Source organism: Tetrao urogallus (assembly GCF_951394365.1).
Source record: "Tetrao urogallus genome assembly, chromosome: 5".
NCBI classification, from domain to species: domain Eukaryota; kingdom Metazoa; phylum Chordata; class Aves; order Galliformes; family Phasianidae; genus Tetrao; species Tetrao urogallus.
The window spans coordinates 16610051-16631655 of NC_136818.1; the positions used below are offsets into that span (position 1 = coordinate 16610051).

Genomic DNA, 21605 nt, shown 5'->3' on the forward strand with positions numbered 1-21605 from the left:
GTTTGAAACCAAAGTTCCAGTACAGTATGTTCTAGAGTAATCCACTGCTGAGCTAGAACTGGTCATCAGATAACCAGGGTGCATTGCAATATGTATGCTTTCAAATTTTAATTTGGACTAAAAGTGCTCTTTGTGAGCTGAACCTTCTCATTGTGCTCACTTAACTGCAGTTTGGGTTGGGTTGCACTGCAGACCTGGAGCATGCAGGCTGACTTCTCAGTGTTAATGTAAAACATGTTTCCATACATTCGTTCACCATCTACCCTACATACTTAAATGACTGTACCTATTTTTTTTACAATTTGCTATTTTAAATAAAGGACTTTTATTCCTTTCTTTCATTTGTTCTCCCTGGTGCTCATTTCTTTTCATCTGCAATGCAGATATAATTCCAAAAATCAAATGCATGTTCCCTCATTCCACAATGCATGTGAAGTGAATGTGGACAACAGTGTATTATATCATTCTATCAATTTTTTTCTTAATGTTTTTGTTTTTTTTTTTTAACCACCGGGTTGTTGTAGTAATATCAAATTATGCTAACCTGTAAGCTTTCATTTTGTTTTTAGATGTGACAGCAGTCAGCTAAATAATGGTCTAAATAGCCATCTAAATAGTTTAAAACAAACCATTTGGATTGTGAGTGTTTTCCAGTTTGTATTCAACTTAATACAAATTCACTTTTGTAAGAGTTTGTGGCCTTTGCGAGTCTTGGAATATAAAGCACTTCACACACGTCAAACTGGAGATGTGTGACAGATGTTTGTGACGTCTGGGAAATACCAGTCTGCCTTGTGATGTGCTGGAGATGTATGAGAAATGACTGAAGCATTTAGCGACTGGCATTTGGGTTTGGTATTGTTTAGCTATTGATTTAGGCCTCATGAAGTAGGTAGGCCATCCAGCACCTGAAATCATTGGTTCTGATGACGGGAAGCTCCTTGCTATGTCCAAAGATTAGGCTTTTGTGTGAAGAAGAAGAAGAAGAAAGCCCGAATGCATTGCCTGCATGATATTGCAAGGAGGAGCCCTCAGTTAGGCACAAAAGTGCAAATTGAGAAACCCTGTCTCTGTAAAGTGGAGAAATGTACAGCTGCAGCGAGGCTGTTGCTTACTGAAACCTTCTCAGCTGGCCTGAAAATCCCTGCCATGCTTATGTGACTTCACTGTCACTTTTTGAAGTGCTGTCGGAAGCACTTTAAAAACAAGCAAAAACGCTACATTAAAAAAAAAAAAAAAAAAAAAAAAAGTTACAACTTTTACATTAAAAAAAAAAAAAGTCTGGGAACACTTTTATACTTTTAGTGAATAGTGCTTCCATTGAGAAGTTAGTTGTCAAAGACACTCTGCTGCTTTAAGTTGAATGGTTGATGAACTGAAATTAACAACTTCTTCTCTTCACAGGCTGAAGAACAATGGCTTCCTTCAGCAACCTGACTATTGGTATCGCTCTTGCCAGTTTTACCATATTCCAGCTCCTGTTCCATGTTTTAAGCTCTTGGGTATCCACGCGAATAACACCTGGTTTTAGCAATCTCAGCCGAAAAAGGAAGATTGAATGGAATTCAAGGTAAAGTGTTCAAAACAAATGGTGGCTAATGAACTACCACTTGTGAGCGCATGTATTGAAAACTACAGATAAGGATATTGGTTAAACATGCACGAGGATTAGTAGGACAGTTCTATGTGCTTAACAAAGTCTGCATGTCGAAGAAGAATCTCCTTCTTGGACATGGAGTTACAAACACCTGTGTATTAAATGCTTCTTTAGATCATGATGCTCAAGTGAAAAAGGAAGTAAAAGAAAATAGTGATTGGTGAGAGGTACTAAGTTAATGTGGATTAATTTTAGATGACTTCTCTATGATGCTTCTAGTTAGAGAATGGGTATGAAATTCCTTTCACCCAGACATGCATGAAAATCATACCTATTTCAATTTATTCTATGATCTTACTGATAGTATTTCTCTGGGTCGTGCTTTTGTGTGCAAAGCAAGTTACTCTTGTCTCTCACTACTAGTACACTGCATCCTGCTTTAGATAGGTTTTCCAAGTATTTGATAAATTGTCATTGTAGAACTGTGGTGAGGCAGAGTTATACTACAGCTTCAGGACAGCTACATCTGTGTTTTTTTTGAGGAAGGGCAGGAGGATATTGAGATGTAGGGTAAGTGTTCAGAAAGGAGTTGTGGAAAATTGGTCTAAAAAACCTGCCTTGCTCCCTTTGTGTCTCTACAGACCTGCCACTAGGATGTGTGTACCTGTGCTACTCCTGCCCCTTGGGCAGGGCACAGGCAGCAGCTTGTGCAGCCCTGTAAACCTTTCCCTGGGTGGGTGCTGTCCTCTATTTTAAGCTATAAAGGAAGTATAGAGTAGTAACTGCAAGCAGGGTAATCACTGAGGTTTTATTTCAAATAAACTTTGAAAGATTATATCTAGTACAGAAGTTTCTCCAACCAGAATGAATTGTTACAGTATAACTTCATGCTCAAGTGGCCTATTAAACTTTTAAAATATTTTTCAGGTGTTTCTGAAATTCTGTGTTGAGAAGTATGTACTGTACGGCTGTTACTGCACTCAAAAAGCATTATCATTATCGCTCTCCCTCCCCTGTCCTCTTTAAAGGCATTATCAAGTGGATGCTTTTAAAGTTATTTCCTTGTCTGTGCAATATTAGTAACTCAAATAGTTTCGTCCTCCATTTGGCAAATGTCTGCCTGCAGTGCTTTTAAAGGCACCATCTTAATTTCAGTCCGATCTTTGAATAATTGTGTATCTACCAAAATATCTTTCTAGATTGCCAGCTCATGATATCAGTGCAAACTGAGTTTTATCTCTGTGTTAGAAATCGACAATAAAGTCCAACAGGGAAACTAAACTTTTATCATACTGGAGCTGAACTTTTGTCTCAAAGCCACATCAAGTGACCCCTAAATTGCATAATAAGGTTTTTGAGGACATACCTCATGCCTGGTAGCATTATGGTAAGTTGCAAAGCTTTGCATAACAACACACAAGTTGTTTCACAGATCACAAGTGTGCTGGAAATAAGCTGCTCTGTAATCTCCAGGCTACTTTGCAGTAAGGTGTTTAATTACTCAAGTTGAAAGAGCACCTCATGCTGTTCCCTTCTTTTTAACTTCTTTCCACGATTTTTCTTAGAGCAGGATGTTGATGTTAGTGCTAGATTTTAGATAAATTGTGGTTCAGTTCTGGAATTAAGAGGCATGAAACGTGAGGCACAGCTCATCAGCAGTTTGTTGGTTTTGTATCTGAGGAGGGCACAGAGTGAAAGAAGGGCTGATGGTGCTGGTGATTCTGCAAGAGATTGGCTGTTAACTTTGCTAGCCAAGCACAGCACTTCACCACGCTGCTTCCTCACTTCAGTGTCTCAGTGAAGTGAAGAAAAGCCCCAAGGAATATCTTATGTGTTCATAGAATAGAGAGACACGTGTCTACCGTGCATATGGCCGTGCGTGTGGAGGAAGTTACTATCTCCTGTTAAAATGAATTTGATTAGCTTAAATGTTTGAAAAGTAGATGTTTGCTCTTCTGTCTTACATTCAGCTGCTCTAGGGAGGGCTCAGACAAATGGTTCTGTTGGCAGTCCTGAAGGAAACTGGCACAGAGGATGGTCATGCATTTTTATCAGCTCAGCTGGGTCTGGAAGACGGCATCTGCCTGAAATGAGCTGTAGCATTGAAAATATGTTGTTAGTTTTGAGGGTTTTGTGAGTCGAGCATTTGAGCTGCAGCTCTGGATCATGTTTTCCATATTGTCAGTTTGTTTATTCTGACCTTCCAAGAGTTAAGAACCAATAAAGAAACTGATTCTGAGATCTTTCAATATGCACATTCTCAAATTGAATTAAAAGTTGCACTTCAACACAGATGTACTGTAACTAATTTGTCATGCAGAAGTTCCTGTCACCTCTTCTGCAACATATATTTGTACTACTATTATGCAGTTGTGAAAATGCATAGATTTGGTAGGAAAAGAATAAGTATACACTTTATCAGTGCACCTGTTATTTTTTTTCTTTGCAGTTTAATGAGGAGTTAAAGGATGCAGGCTTTGACAGTAATTTCAAAGAAATGTACTGAGCTTGATAGCTTGACCTAGTTTCCATATTAAAATGGAGTATTTCTCTTATTCTGTGGGGAAACTTCAAAGTCCAGAAATAAGGAAGAAATCTGCTTTTTTCTTTTTTCCTTTTTTTTTTTGTTTTTCCTTCTTTTTTTTTTTTCTTTTTTCTTCTTCAAGTGCTGTGTTTGTATATAGCTTGTAAGCTTATCTGAACTAAGGTTTGAATAAACAGCCACTCCTAAGACAAACTGCAACTGCAAGCTAATGAAGTATAAGCTAGGGCAAATTTTACTTCTTTCAGCGCTGTGCTCTCCTAAAGTTAAAAAATCCCAAGTATTTCTCAAGCACTAACCTTGCATGCCATGCTTTGTTTTTAAAAGGATGCAAAGTTTCTGGTCTTATGTAGTTCCGTGTTGTGAGAGTCAATGTTTTAATTAAAGCACTAATTATCATTAAAATTCTGATAACAGGATTTTACTTTGTTTAAAGTTTTGGGTTTTTTTAATATATATATAAAGCCTATGCTATAATAGATTTTAAGTGTTCATACTTAGCCTGTTTCATTTGGATATTCAGACTGTTTTTATCTCTATCCGTTTTCTGGCGTATGATTGAAAAAGCTGTTGAAAGTAGCATGATGACACTCCTTAAGCAAATGGTAAATAGGGACATCTTTGATGAGAAGTGATAGAATTTTCTCATACCAATAGAAGATAATACATCCCTTGGAAACAGACTAAATCCCTCTTTATTCAGTAAACCTTCTAGAGGAAAAAAAGACAGGACCTGGCCATGCTTGGGGTTTGCCTGCCTTCAGCGCAGGGTGTGCTGCTCTGCCAGCACTTGTGGGCCTGGCTGATTCCTGTGACTTTGTGTAAGACAGGAGGAGTATGAAATAGTGCAAGCTGGTAGGAAGCTGCTGCTGTTACACCTTGGATATGCAGCCGCAGCTCTGGGTTACAAAAGTTTACTCTTTGATGGCCAGAGTCTACTTCAAGCACTCTAGAAATTCTTTCTGAAATTTTCACCAATAGGATTTTCACTTAATGCCCCTCTTTGCAAAACCCAGGCTCAGGAGAATTATTTTTGGGTCATCTTGGTGCCTGAAAGGAGGTACTCACAGCCAGTCTGAGTATAAAATCAAGGCGCTTTCCTGTGGGTTTTCCATCAAATGAAGCAATGCAGTATTTGAGAACTGGATGTGGCTTTGTCTTTAAGTATTCATTAACAGTAGGTTAATTGGAAAAACAAAAAAACACCTGTAGATCTCAGTTACTTTACTTTAAAACCACTCTTTCTCTTCAGTGCTCGTCCCCCACGCCCCCATCAGAAGATACTTCTTTATGACTTCCTTTCTCACGTGTCACTGTGTAAGTGGTAAAGCAGAGATGCAGAGGGGCATGCCTTTAGGTGTATCCTACCTGCAGTACAGTACAGACAGTGACTGGCAGTATCTCCTTGTGACTGTGATCTGTTTTTCAGGACAGTGTCCACATTCCATGCCTTGGTGGTTGGTGGATTTTGTCTGTATATTTTGTTGTACGATGAAGCTGTTAATGCTGACCATCTCTGGTAAGATGTTGTTATTTACATGTTGTGTTTACACGGTCAAGTAACATAATAGAGCATGGAAAAAGTATCCTGCAATGTATTAATTAGTGTAGTAAATGTTTTATTTCCCTGTAAAATACACAGTTTGATGTATTTACTTTTGTCCATGCTACTTTACAATTCCAGATTATTTTGTCAGTGCTAATGCCCTTAGCGTACTGTCTCTGTGAAGTGGGATAGATACCATGCAGTCAATTGATTTGTAATTGCATATTACTAATCTATGGGATTGAGAGTCCAACTCAGTTGGCAAGACTGAAACTATGCTACTTAGTACAATTATTTTTAAATTAAATTGAAATGCTCTTTCAAATCATTGCGGGGGTGGGGGAAGTGGAGCCTACTATCTATGTAAAATACATATCTAAAAGGTGAGAAGTTAGGATGTTATACTGTAGCCTCCCAAAAAGCTTCTACCAAGAAGTATGAAGGAGTTCTAAGGGATTCTATCTTTATAGGGAATAGAATTTTTTAATCAATAGATTTCGAATGTTTTCTCTATTCATCAAATATTCCATCTTAAGCTTCCTTTTTTTTTAATGTTTAGTTCTATTGAGTTATATTGTTTTGTTTTTTGCTTACTTTTTTGGGCAGGATATGTTTCTTGCTTTGTGTGATTGGTATTTTGACATTTCATTCATTACCTTCTGGAACTCTCCCTCTGGAAGAGGCCATGTAGTAGTTAATCACTCTTCAGGAGTTTCATTTCATATTTCTGCCATAGGGTGCTATTTTTGTTGTAGGTCTACAGTATGATTCAGTTTAAACTCAGGTAAATTTAACACGTGATTCTTACTTTGCTCTTTGGTACTGTAAACTAATGGCGGTACGGTATGGACTAGACAAGATTGGGTGCTTGAAGCTATGAATTCTGATGGTATCTCTGCCACTGATTTCTTATGTGGCTTTCTTAAACGTAACACTGATTCAGAAAGCAAATGTGAACAATGCTGGCCTCTTACTTTTGTAGTGATACATGATTAATTTGTTTCTTTGACTTTTTTTCATTGTATTCTGGTATCTCTGGAGTGACTGTATACAATCTCCAGTATCTTACAAGATCGTTAACCTTGTTTAAAAGCAGTAGGTTATTATAACTTGATCTCCATATGGATTGTGGTAAGCTTTATCTTATACAAGCTTTTATCTTGGTTTGCTTGAGTAGACCTTCTTCTAAACAGTACAAAAGAAGTAATAAGTGATAGAAAGAAGTATGACTTGCTGGTGATAAATTGTCTGCACGCTTACTAAATTATCCTGGTGTATAAAAAATTTAATTAAATAGAAAACTAAGTTTTCAAAAATTATCTTTAATTCTTAATAAGTTTAAGAAAGGCTGTGAGATATTTTTGTGTACTGCTTTGAAAACTTAACCTCCTTTACGGAGCCTTAGCATCCTATATTATGTAAAAGATACTGTAGGACAAAATCAATTTTGGGGGAAAAAAAATTATTATGTATTTCTACTTTTCCTTCTAAGTATTTTTTTTTTGTTTGGATACACTTATAATGATGATTATAATGAATTAAAACTCTGTGTTGTGCTTCTTCTGTCAGAAACTACCAGTGAAGCCAGAATCACAGGTCAGTTTCCTCAGAAATTGCAGGTGTATATTTTCGTCTAAGGCTAACTTTCATATTACTCTTGAAAAGGAGATAGCTAGCATTTGTCTCTGCATTTCTCCATATGTTGTGCCAATTCCCTCTCTGTGGTGACTGAAGCCCTCACTGACCATACAGAGCTTTAATCAATTTTCAGTCTGCTGTATGACCTGGATGTACTTTAAATTTTAATCTGTCACTTTTCCATTGATTCATAGTTGAATTCACATAGTTTTGAATTTAACTGGATACGGCTGAAGAGGAAAAAGCAAATTCTAAGGAACTGCTGTAAGGTTCTTCCATCATGGAAATCAAATGCCCTTTTGAAATGCAGTCATAAGCTGTGGAGCTCATATCTTCTGCAGATATGAAAGATGCATGAGCCTTTCATTAGGAGTGTCTTATAAGCAGTGAAGAAGCATTTGAGTCCAGTTTCAACAGTCTGTGTGCGTCCAGAAAGCCTTAATGCTGCTTTTACTCATGTAGTCTGAAAGCATTACACTGGTGCTCCAATTTTAGACCACTGTCACTCTTGCCCTCTGTTTATTGCCAAAATCTTTGTACAGCCATTGATTGTATGATCATGTCCATTTATTCTCTGCAGGATTTGTGTCTTTTATATCAGTAATGGAAAGCCATAGGTTCCAATCTTCAATGTATATCAGCCTGACTTCTGGGCTCATGTGAGGCTTAAATGCATGGTGATGACAATACATGTAGTTCTTGAAGGGGATCAGGACTCCTACTAAGGCATTGGGTGCAATGGAGAGAGGATGTGGTGTTGCTGCCAGGTAGTGCCTGAAACTAGATGCAGTAGATCCTAACAAAAGATGATAAAGACTGGACCATGCGTATGCCACAGAGGTTTATCAGCCTGGTGTTTTTACACCTTTTTTGATGGCCTAGGACTTCCCCTAACACTTGCCATATTTTCTATATGTTAAGAGAATAGCTAACTAGCATAAATAATGTAGAAATTGTTTTTGAGATGATGAGAATAACATGGTAGAAAATGTGTAGGTGGTAGAGATTAGGTAAGAAGAGGGAGACGGTGTGAAGCTACGACTTAATTCGTGTATTTACAAGAGAGCAGGTTTCTTCATATCACTCTCCACTTTGCAGTCATCAACCTTCTTTAAGTTAAAGTGTTTTTATCTAGTAGACTGTACCTGAAAAATATCTGCAAAAAAAGCTTGAAGAAAGTTGGCTGGGCATCCTTGTGTTTTTTCTCCATGTGTGTGTTCCTGTAGTGCATTTGCTGCACATACCTCCCAAGCAGTTGTAAAAGAGACTTCTGCTTGTTCAGGTCACTCCCTGTTTGTCATTCCTGGCACTCGCCTGCGTCAAAACTGTGCTGCAAACACCAGGGCTCATAAACTTGACAGCATTTCCCATTTGAGCTGATAGATTGGGAAATCCAGAACATTTTAGACTGAATTCTATATTTTCTGTTAACTGAGATTAATTTGGGATTGTAATGGACTTTTCTTGAAGGTACTGACAGATGACAAATGGGTAGCACAGCCGTGCATGCTGTCAAAATGTTGGTCCAGAAAGTCTGGAGAGGACTTGTTGCAAGGTTATAATTCTCTCATTAATGCTAATGGGAGATTTTGGGCAGCCCACATCTTAAAAATCTGTTGACACGTCACTTGAAGCTCAGTGTATTTTTACACAAAACAAATCTAGATTAGATGCACAACGTAAGCTTTTTTTTTTTTTTAATTTTAAAAATCTTAAAATTAATTTAAAAAAAAAGATCTTTGGGCATAGGAAAGGAGAATTGCTTACTTAACTCCTCAAGGTAACAATACACAGAGGACAGTGGAAGAAAGAACAAATAGTAGTTACTTGCTGTAATATGAATGCTTCTTCTTGAGCAGTGTTCACAGGTCTTGTGGTTTTGAACATACTGGGGGGACTTCATTTTTTAATTTGCTATTAAATGAATCTTTGGCACCAAAAGGGAAGGCACAGAAGATGTGAAACTGCTCTAAAAAACATTTTTGCTGAAAGGTTCTTTGGCTTCAAAGAACAGGCAAATAACTCCTTTAGTGTCTCCTTCTATTCTGTTTATTCATATAAGCATTTGTCCTCTCACAAATATGAAAAGCATTAGCTGAGAGAGATATTTTTGTCATCTGTCACAAAGTTTTAATACTGGCAGAAGAAAAAAATGGAGATGAAGACTGTCAATCAGAGTGCTGTGACGCTGCCTGGGCTGCTTGCTTCTATTTGCTGTTGTCAGAGAAGCCAGCCCAGGGCGATTGCTGGGTTTCAGTTCTGGTGTGTAGCCAGGGGCAGGCCAGGGACAGCTAGCAGATGTCTTGCATCTGCCTGGAAAGGAGTCCATTTATGTAACTTTGATCTGTGGCCAAGTCTCACGATGTCTTACTGTTGGGACAAACATTAGGTAACCTCATGGACACGATGATGTTTGATACGTGCGCATCCTCTGCAAATTACCTTGTTTCCAAGGCTTAACTGTGCATTTTTGGTGTGTTTACAGGGGTGACCCTTCAATTGTGAAACTGAATATTGCTATTACCACAGGCTACCTCATTTCTGGTAATTATGCAACGTCATCTTTATAACGTGCTCAACATGTTTATTTATATTGAGTCCTATCTATTTACGTTTATCTTGAGACACTGTTCTGGAGATGTGATGGGTGTAAGAATTTTAAAAGCCGCAGCAGAAGTTGTATTGTAATGGAGTTGTGGGGTTGTGGTGAAATTGCAGGATGTGAAAGATGGGAATGGTGTCTCCCCAGGCAGTAAGGGAATGCCATGGCGTGGCTTTGTGATGGTTTGGTACCCATCTACCAATTCCAGTTCAGATTGTACTTCAGCCACTTCAGAAGGTGTGGAAGTGGCTTGCTTCAGAGCACCAGAAACTAAATATACAACCTTCAACGCAAGTTGAGGCAAATGATGCCATTGGATCTCACTTGCCCACCTTCTAATCTCGCTTCAAACCAAAATTAAGTCACATATAAAACTTGAAAATTTAGAATTATTTTTTTAATGCAGCATTTACATTTAAATATGTTGATGTTCTGAATTATTGACTAACTAAAATTGGCATGGGAATTTTGCAAAAACACTATTTGGAACTTTTATTTTGTGTGGGGAATTGCTGACTTGCCAAAATGAAAACTCTTTAGCTTGGACTGTTTTCTGGGAAAACTTCCCTTGTTTGAATGGAGTCTTTCACCAGAGACTACGCTGTATACTAAATTGTCTCTTGCAGTTGATTTCTCACTAATGGGTTTGGTGACCAGCACACGCAGTTCAAGTCTCTGGTTTGTCTGTAAGAGGAACTTCATCTTCTATGTTTAAATTCATTGGTATCTATTTCTAAATAGTTACGCATTAGGCTTTCATTATGAATTAATGAATGCCTTTGAACAGAGACTGAACTTGGCCACTCATTCTCTTCCTTATGTAGTTAATGTTTAATTATTTATATGTGGTGGAGCAGCTATATCAGATAATATGGAGTCCTGCCTGAGGACAGCTCATATAAAGAGATCAAGGCATTCACTGCAGATAGGAAAAGCATAATGGTAAGGTCTTTAATTCTGAACCTTGGTCACTAGTATTCCATTCAAAGTGCCGAGTATTCATTTATTTGGAGAAAGAAGAGGCATAAATTGCTTATTCCAGTATAGAACAGAAAATTTTCTGAAATCTCAGACAATCACAGGGCAAGAAGAAATTCTCTGTCAAAGCTTTCTTTACAGCAGTAACTCAAGTACACTGTATTGCTTTTGCAGTAACTGGGAAGGTCTGATTAAATAAAGTGAGCATGCTTCTCATTCCACGTGTTTCTTGCACAGGATTAATGGTTCCCTGTTTGCAAGTATAAAGTTCTGAACTCACTAATTCTCCATAGTAGATCCTTGATTTTATTGTAGGCATTTGTACATTGGCTATATATGTCCCTTCCCTTCCCACTCCTCTTTTTTTGGTCAGTTATTTCAAATTTGTGGATTTGTAAGTGTGAGGTCTTCATATCAGATTCTGGATCCACCATTTCCTACCAGAATACTTCAGCTAAAGGTATTGTCCCATATTCCTGTTGATATGGAAGATAATTTATTGCAGCTGTTGGAATAACTTGTGCTTAATATTTTGTCAGAACTTTTACTGGAAAAAAATCTTTAGGATAAAGTGTGTTTCTACTGGTAGTGTGCACTGGCATTCATACCTCTAAAAACTAAGAGAAACACTATTCTCAAGTAAATGGTAGCATACTAACTTGCTTTTTAACATTATTTATTTTCTCTTGTAGATTTGTTGCTTATTATTTGCTACTGGAAGGCAATTGGTGACAAATTTTTTGTAATACATCACTTGGCAGCTCTGTATGCTTATTATTTTGTACTGGTGAGTGCTGTATTCTTTAGTAATGTAACAAGCAGATGAGAATGGAGACAGTGCTTTTATGAATCTCATTTCCTTAATGTTTAAAAAAGTTATTTGCTGGTTGGTGTGTTAACTTTATGATAGGCATATTTATATCTTCAATAAAGAGATCACAAAATCACAAGTGTGAACACTTAAATGGAAAACCAGGAGATGATTTCAAATGTTTTGCTTGTTACTGTATTTTTAAGACCATTGGTCAGTTGATGTCTCACTCTGAGCAGCTGGATGTGGTTCTTCTGGAGATTATTCTTTTTATTTAATTGCAGCAACAAAAACAAATAAAAAAAAACAGAAAAACTTTGTTTCTGTACACATTTAGGTCACCCAGACATGACCACTTTATTATTATGGTAGGTAGGATTATGAAATGTGTTTCTCTTCTGGATATTAAGCAGCTGGCATACAGCACATGTTAATATGTAATATAAGTATACTAATCTGAAAAATGAACAATCACATGAAGTTCCCAATTGCAGATGATAAACAAAGTAACTATATCCGCTGTTTAGCTTAGACTAACGTTAAGCTTTGTTGTAACTGAGATTTCTCAGTACGTGTATGTTGTTTGTTTGTTTGTTTTGTTTTTATGAAGGCTGATGCTGACCCTCTGAGACTTTTTCTAAGATTGCTGTGGTGGGGAAGCAGTTGATGATTCACTGTATATATCTTTCAATATCTGTGACATATGTACATGCACTGATGATAAAAGGGGAAGAAAAGGTTATTCTTCTAGGGCGAAGACTAACTCAATTACTCTTTGCTGCTGATTTACTGCTGGAATTGCTAAGATGCCTTTGTGATTTGGTAGAAAACCTGCTGACCTCCAGAGTAATGCTGCTAAAGCTCTTCTGAAAAGCTCATTCAGTAAATAAAGAAATCCTATAAAACACAATTTACTTCACTTACCACATCTCTTTCACTAGCTAGTTCATGAATCCCAGGCTTAAAATATTTAAAAATGTGTTGAGATGTCAGATTACTGCCAGATTTAAACCATCTAAAGGTAATGAAGTGCGCTGACAAGTAAGTACTCTGTTTCGGGTTGAAGGTAATTAGATCTACTAATATGTCATGGATGAAACTGAATTAGAACTGGATATTAGAGAAATGAAAATATCACTCCTGAGACTAATCCCTCATGCAGAAAAATCAGTAGTTGTTTCTGGAGTAATAATATAGCGTGAACTTTAAGCTCAATTTATTATTTGGATCCAACTCACCCACTGGATGTCTATGTCTGTGGCATGGGTTGTTCAGGAATAAGGCTGAATTTTCTTTATCTCTACACCTGCCAACTGCTGCTTGCCCAGTCCTGGTGGAGTGGGATACTATTTCCAGCTCATAACACAACCAAAAGATAAGACAGAGAAGCCTGTGTACTTTGTCACTTAGAGGGAGGTGTTCAGTTACAATGTGTTTTGGTGGAAAAGTTCCATGCTGTTATCTGGATACCAACATAGGGAAGACAAAGTCTTCCAGCTTAGGGGATGTGGCAGGGACTGCAACACAACTAGTGGAAAGGATTTTCCTTTCAGAAGGCAGGAGAGAATTTCAAGGGCTTTGTGTGTCCTTTCTGCTGCCAAATAAAAGCCGATAATTTATCCTGATGTAGCTAGGTTGTATTCTTAAAACAATTCAGGGACGTTCTTCACCTTACTGATTTTGTTTGAGTTTGTTTAAACGTGAGAAATCCAGAATATTTATAATCCCCTTAGGCAGTAGCAGTACCATCATAGTTATATCCTACCAATTCTTGTGCCAGTCTCCTAGCTGGCTTCCCATTTCCTCTTATTTCTACATCTTTTAAAGATTTATTAAAAAAAAAACCAACAACAACAACAAAAACAAAAAAAAAATCCTACTGATTCATGGTATTTAAAGGACAACAGCATCTTCTGTAGAAAACTTCATTTTGAAACTTTATGGAAGATTGCCACAGCTAAGAAACTGGCATACTGACCATCTTAATCAGGCATTTGGGTCACTGTATCATTCTGTGTACGCTTGAAGACTTCAATCAAGGTTCATCTGCTAGATTGTTGATCTCTGTGTCTGCTTTGTCTTTGTCCAACTAGAGCAAAGGTCTGCTGGCTTATTTTGGGAACTTCCGTCTGCTTGCAGAATTCTCCACTCCTTTTGTCAATCAGCGGTAAGTAGCTGTGGAGTTTTTACACAGTTCTTTACATTTTTATCCATATTATACAGGAAGGATTTTGTCATTGAATAGCTGCTAAAAGTGAATTTTCATTTATTTAGAGTTTACTATCTGGAAATCTATTTTGCTATGAAAACATTTAGCTGCTGTTGCTGCACAGCTGGTGTGCTCACCCCTGAGTTCTTTTTTAAAGCAACCTTCATATAAAATGCCAGATTTTCATATTTCAGTTATAAAAATAGTTCTGGATTCTGAGCTCTTAAATTAGAAAAGTAGCAAAGCATCTAAATGCAGCTGTGGTAGTTTTGTGCAAGCTTTACACTTGTGATCAGAGAAGAGAGTGGCAGGAGTCTCTTTAGCAGACTTCAGTGACAGTGGAATACTGCTGTGGCTTCTGGTTGTAGCACCACACTCAAACTGCTGCTGTGAGAATCAGGGAAGGCATGATGATGCCAAGGAGGGCAGTCCCTGGAATTTCCCAGAGCTCTGGGCTGGGTGCCCACTTGCTCTGCAGCTGCTGTGACCCAACTGGAGACGCCAACCTGCTCCAGGACTTCACCTCGAGAGCGGGACTTTGGTATAGGATGGAGCTGCTGTCATCTCCTCCTCCTCTTCCTCCCCCTCCTCCGCCATGTTTTTCTTTTGCTTGTAGTGTAGGATCAGATCTCACAGTGCACCGCATACCCATTCCCATCTTTTTTTGGGTGTTTCTACTTTACTGATCCTTCTTGTGTAGTATCTATTTTCCTTTCCAGGTGTCAGATACAGAAAGGGTGAGGGTGATAAGAAAAAGGGTCTATAAGCCTTCAGACAAGATGTCTAAGTATTATCTATTAGTAGATTGTGATTGTCAGCTCCGAAAGAGTTTTTGAGACTGTAGCATTCCTCACGTTTCTAAGAATGTAAAGAACAAAAAGGAAGAATTGTGCTGAGGACTCTTCTGAATGTTAGCAAATTCAACTTAGAGGAGTGCAGGTAAAGGAGCTCTGCAGGACTATTTCCATTTGTCCAAGAGAAGGCTGTTGTGGTTTAATTCAGGCTGTGCTCTGCTTGCACAGAGAAACCAAGGAATGAATAAGCACTTCCTCAAGCTTGTTTTATAGGACAGTAAGAAAGCAAGACGTAGTGTATTCTGAAGGTGGTATTATATTCTAGATTTCTCTATTAGTGCTCATGTCCCAGTCATTGTTCTCATAACTGACTTTTATCAAGATAGGATTTCATACTGGAAATGGATGCTTGCCTTTCAAATCTATTAAAAGTAGTATATATTATACTTTTAAATGCCTATGGTGAGACTGTGTCCTTGAAAACCCACATCTACTGCTTTCTGAGAAAAACAGAAGTCTTTGTGGAGACGATAAGGTCCTTCACACTGAGAAATGTCATCTCATTAGTGCATGGTTTTTTTTCCCATTACATTTGAAAGGAACCAGACGCTTAAGGCAGCAAGTGGTAGATAATGATTTACATTAAACTTCTGCTTTGCATTCTTAGTATTACCAAAAAAGAGCAGTATTAAAATATAAAATGATATTCTAATCTCAGAACTGAAGTATTTTCTTTGTTTTGGTGCTGTTAGAGGTATTTAATTCAGGGCTGTCCCCATGCCAAGCATTTAGATCTTTTTATGTTCATGTCAACATTTATGCAGTTAATTATAAACTGTGTTGGGTAAAATGTTAACAATCACTGAGATTTATTTATTCATATTTTTTGAATTTGCTGGGAGAGGGAAGTCTCTGAGCAGATGTCCAGTCACCCTTTTCTCCAGCAGTTACTTATCCTGGCTCATTGCTGTGGACTTCAAAAGCTTGCTTTGATGTTACTTCTGGAATCTGCATTAAATATATTGAGGAAAATACAGGCTCAGTCTCACTAAACATGCCAGGTCTCTATCAGCCCAGCGTTTTGGTGGGAAGATGTCCAGCTTCCTGATCAGGCTATCACCTGGAGAGCCTGGAGTTTGTATCTGCTGCATTCTTAACTGATTCCTGGTGTGTTTCCGTTAGAGCTGGATGTCTGGCAAGTCTTTTTAGTATATCAGTAATTATGTAGGTTGCAATCTGCAGATAATTAAAATTGACTTTATTTTTTACAAGTTTTTAACTTGTTATTTTGTTTAATAGCTTTAACCCCGTGGCTTTTTGAAAACAAATTGATTATTCCACTTCCTTCTTCCCAATCGCTGTCATGAATATGTTGATTCATGCTATTTTCCTGTCTTTAACCTGGCGGTGTTGCTCAATTTTTCCTTGCATTTATTTATTATGTGTGGACGTGTCTCACTCCAATTATAGGAGAGAGAGAATGTTTAATATATATGTGAGATATAACAGTGAGATTAAGACACCGGGGTCAAATGTTAGCCTGACCAGCTTATTACAAATCCTAGTTGTTTACGGAGATGGGGAAAGGAAGACGGGCGAAAAAGCAAGCAGTTTTTGTAGAAGGCAAGAGAGATGGTCACCACCATAGGTCCAGCGTGGTTTGTAGTGCATCTGTTGATCCCAAAAACTCATCTGGTCACCATAGGGCATGGGAGAAAGGCGGAAAGCTTTGCACTGTAGCAGCAAACGAGGGGATTCTTTCTGAAGAGGTTTTTTTTCCTCTTAGGGAATTCCTCTGCCAAAGGTTCCTTCTCTTTGGGAGTTTCTCTCCTCCAAAGGTTTCTTTTCTTTGGGAGTTCTCCAGAGTCCTTAGTTTAGTGGGAACCTTTCATCCCCCGCTTTTCAGTTTCTTTTTTCAGTATTTTTTCTCTCTGTTAGCATGACACACTTGGCCCAACAGATAAGCCAACACGAAGTGGTGCCTCTGTTGCCATGCACAAGCATTATTGCCTTTTGCAGTGGCCAGCTTCTTCAAGCTGCACTCCTGAAAAAGACTGCTTGCCCCACTTCTGCTTATCTTTACACTCATAAGCAGAAGTACTGTGGCATGGTGACAGCCACCATTCGCCCCCCTGAGATCTATGAAATATTACGCCTCTATTTTATTACCATATCCAAACACAATGTTAGGATTGCTTTCAGGGCAGAAATATTTTTTAATTATCTATTAATGCAAATTATAATAAAAAGCAATTAATTTGAATTTGCCACCTTAGAAGTTACTTTAAATTATAGTGTAATGGTCATTGGCATATATACTAGTCTTGAACTGACTTACAATATGAACTGGGATTTTCTACGTGTTATTCTACACGTAATGTTCTTGATATCATGCAGTGCTTACCTGGGGGGAAAAAAAAAAGAAACCAAGCAGAAGAATTTGCAAGGTAAGCCAAGAAACTATGCAATAACTTAGAAATAGAAGCAATAATTTAGAAATACAAGGTAGAAACAATTAAAAAAATACATGCTTAATTAAGAGAAATAAAATCTTCAATTAAGTGGACTTAAGCGTGCCTGCCGTCTGTGAATACTTCTTTTGCAGGTGGTTTTTTGAAGTACTGGGATATCCCAAATCTTCAAAGGCTAACATGATCAATGGTGTGCTGATGACAGTTGTGTTCTTCGTGGTGAGGATTGCCGTCATGCCTATGTATTACAGCCGTGTATTTTCTTCGTTTGGAACTGAGGGTTTCCAGAGATTAGGATTTGCAGCCCAGAGTGCCTGGATTATCTCAAGTGTTGTCTTGGATGTTATGAACTTGATGTGGATGGTCAAAATTACGAAAGGTTGCTACAAAGTTATTTGTCTTGTTGGACAGGAGGAAGCCAAAACTCATAAAAATGGAAAATCTGACTAGAGATCATACGCATAAACAGAAATTTCTGCTATGAAAATTATTTGGGTTCACTGAACCAGTGCACATTTCTGCCATGGAATGCTCCTCTTAAGGAAACAAGGTATTACCTCTGTACTGACCTTACTCTTTCCCTAGCCACACTGCCTGCGCACCCAGGGCCACGCTTTAAGGATCTTCTCCAATGAGGAATAGAAGCAAACGTTCACAGAAATGAATGCTACATGTTCTGAGCACTTAACAAACTACTGAAATGAGGAAGGAGCAGACTGCTTACTTGGCTGTTGTCCACCAGTGTGTCTGAAGTGTTTCACTCAGGTTTCTCAGATTAATGTGTTTTATAAATCTAGTGAATATTGATATCTCTCTTTTATAAAAACATAAACAAAACTCCCCAAACTCATGATATGGTGCAATTTTCCTGGCAAGTTTCTATATTTTCTTCTAGGAATAACAATCAAGATTTCATTCTTGAGAACTTTTTAATTTTTGCAAGAGATGCTAAAAGTCTAGCTCTGATTCTGTGAAGTCTTTTACTGCTTTTTGTTCTGCCTTGTAGGAATGCAAACCATTTGGGGAAATTTATGAAATAATTTTATCTAAAATGCTGTATTATAAGACCATACGAGATATCTTAAGAGTGGTTAAAATTCTCTGATTTTTATAGGGAGGATTCATTTCTGCTTTTTTAGGTTGCATGCAAGAGCACATCTACTAAATCAGCCGTGGAAATATGTTCATAAGTTAGTATGGTAAATTATGTTTGGGAACAGCATAATTCTTACTGTAGTGCTTTTTTCCTTTGCTGCTACTGCTTTTGAGAAGTATTGCAACTCTGCTCAGAGTTAACCATTGACTTTTGGGATATGAAGCTTACTTAGAAAAAGATAAAATTATTCTGTATATGTGCCATGGAACTTACAATGAGCCTTTTTTTTTCTATTTTAATCACACAAGTGACCCATTAGATATGATTGCTGATTTTTATTGTCATGTTTTCCTTGTTAATCACATCTGAGCTGTTGACTAAAGAACACTCTTGAATTAACAGTGCCAAACTTCTTTCAACCTGTGACATACAGTGACAGCTCGCATCTGTAGGCACAACATTTTATTTTCAGAACCACATATTTGTCAATAGGCACTCTGTTCCTCCTTCTGCAGACTTAAAACTTGGAGGACATTAGAGAGAAATCTTAGTGTCTAGGAGGAATGCTCTCAATCCAAATTGTATTATAATCTGAGGAATTTTATTTTTTTATGATTCTGAGAGCAGTATTTGTGTATAGTTTTGGTTCTGTTTTGCTTACTTTTAATCATATCTGAATTGAGGTTGATTAACTTCTGTTCGTTTCTTGATTTTTTTTTTTTTTTTTTTTTAATTATTATTTTTGAACATTGTGTTGTTAGTTATACCTTCTAACAAAGTGTGCTAAATGTATGCATTTTCACTTGGTACTTCAGTACACATACCAAGTATTGTAGCAGACTGTGTGTAAGAAATTTATTTTTAAACAAAGAGATAAATATTTATGGGATATTTTGTTTTCCTTTTTTCCTGTTCCCCTTAACAAAGCTGTGTGGAATCAGCCCTCACCTCTGCAGACCGCAGTGTCAGTGCACCAACACTACGATGCTTTTGAGCGAGAAACAGGGTTTGTTTCCCAGGAATCAGATGTCAGTGAGCCCCAGAGAGAACCCCATGGACTTATAGCCAAGGCAGCTGTGTTGAGTTCCCAGTTCCAGGGATGTCAGAGAGTATTGTTTGATATGCACAATACTGGCTTTTATCCGCTTGGTTTCACTGGGCAGACGTTTTCCAGTACTGTTTCCAATCCTGCCCTCTTGAGGGAGATGTCTAAGACTGCTTGTTCAGTTCTACAATCACCTTCAAATGAAGTAAATTCAAACATTTTGGAGAATATGCTTGAAAGTAGAAGTATCCTTGTATTTTATTCAGGAAGTAGGATGAAAAACTGGTAAGGAAGATGAGTTGAAGCAGCTTTTAAGATGAAAGCTTCTCAAAGTTCATCTCAACTTCACATTAATCTTTGACATCTCAGTATCATTTTGTTTTGCTTTATTTTCAGTGTAGAGCATTCACTAAAACAGTCAGTTTGCTTTACTTCTAGATAGATTTGTGCATCATAGGGGGGAAGTCAAGCTGTAATAAGGTTGTTTTGTAAGTAGATTGGAAATGGAAAAACAAGCCTGCAGAGTACATACTGGGCAACAACTCAAAATAGAAGGGCATTGAGGTAATTCTTTAGAAGATGCAATGTTTTGGATTGCTGCATGAAATTAACGTAATTAAAACAACATTTTACAATGTATTCCATTTCATTTTTGTATCGTGATATTTCAGTGTATTACTGTTCAGTCCTGATGCATCTACTATGTGTGAGAAGGCAACTGTCTAAGGAAAAAGCATTATTAACACTTGTCTATTTAGCGAGAACTGTAGTCAGCAGTTTGCAAAATTATATTGTATTGAATACATTAGGATAGAGCAGTCTTACCTGCCACTACAAGTTTATAACACAGCAAATTAGATGGCCTTGGCACCTATTTTTTCAATTACACCTTCTTAATTTAAAAATGGTGTTGAAATATTGACATCATTTTACGTTTCAAGCTTGTCTCTTTGATTTTTTTATGCAAGAAGTGCATGATTAGTAGGATTTTCATAAATGTCATCTCCAGAATGTAATATTACTTTAATAGTGACTTAAAACTTCTATTTTGACACTTGCATTGTAAAGCAGACAGTTGGTATATCGCCAGGTGACTTTGCCGTGGACGTATTGAATGGATGGAATTAGCTCAGTAAAAACGCTCAAAAATCACATTTTATTTTTTATATTCTTCAGTACTGCATTACATAAAATTAGTGTGGTGATCATGAGAGCGTCTGTATGTGCTGTATTTAAGTATGCCAGTTTCTCTATGGTTTTACTTTGTTGTCAGAGATGAATAAATACCGCTCTCAGAGCTACTATAGGGGAATGGTAGGTCAAGTTTTGCTTTTATAATTGATTTGTGGAAGCAGTACTTGCAGAGGGGAAAAGTACTTCAAATCCTCATTTTCCTGGTGAGCGTTCCAGCGGATTTCAGTGAAGTCAAGAGCCTTATTGCGACAGAGATGTTTAATGGGTATCTGTACACATAGTGATACAAATTTTATCTCTGAAACCTACTCTACCTCTATAAGTAAATGCTCTTTTGGGTGAGCTCAGCACTTTCTTAATTGCTTAAAAATAGAATCTACTGAATAATGAAAGTTATTCTATGAGCAGGATAAATGAGAGGAGCTGACTGATGTATATAAATTCTTATCAATTCCAAATTTTATGTCAAAGTTTATTAAAAATAAATTAATTACAATGTTTGGAAGATAATAGCTTTCATCTTTACATTAAAAATTATGCTGAAACATTATTCATACTGAAAAATTAATGTTAATCTCTGAGTAAAAGCTTACACAAGTGAGCAGATACGTTCAAGCATATTTAAAGAAGGGAGGTGGAGGAGATGCTGAGTACAACTGCTGCTGTGGCTGGGACAATGGTAGAATGACAAGCAGCAGAAAGGTTATGTATTCCTGTATCTCTGTAATGGTACAAAGTGAAACTAAAATTTCTTTTCAAGCTGTATAAAAAGGCTTCTAAGTTGTTGATTTCTGTATGAAGACGACTTGTGTGAGTTCAAGTATATGTACATACAAGCTTTCTGTGAAAGGTCTTTTAGTAGAAAAGTTTGTGAAATTGTTTTGTAAAGCTTCTGCTGAGCCATTCAGGGGAAAATAAAGGGCTGACTCAAAATTACTCCAGCTGAAGGTCTATTACAGTGTTCAGCAATGGGGAAAGCCATGTAGAGAGGAACTAGAATTTTCAGATGAGCAATACAAATGTAGAAGGCTGTGAGAAGAATGTGTAGCCCTCTTTCCCATTTAATAATAGCCTTCCATAGA

At 37.4% G+C, this 21605-nt stretch overlaps 1 protein-coding gene across 1 annotated transcript; it reads left to right on the plus strand.

The window, feature by feature from the left end:
• Positions 1–1415: 1415 nt before the first annotated feature.
• Positions 1416–17638, plus strand: LOC306947155 (TLC domain-containing protein 4-B-like; the record flags this gene model as incomplete). The annotated part of the gene is made up of 6 exons (XM_079536383.1): positions 1416–1570; positions 5569–5658; positions 9809–9867; positions 11596–11690; positions 13808–13881; positions 17323–17638. 6 exons carry the CDS (start codon positions 1416–1418, stop codon positions 17636–17638), a joined length of 789 nt encoding a protein of 262 aa, XP_079392509.1.
• Between the last annotated feature and the right edge of the window lie 3967 nt (positions 17639–21605).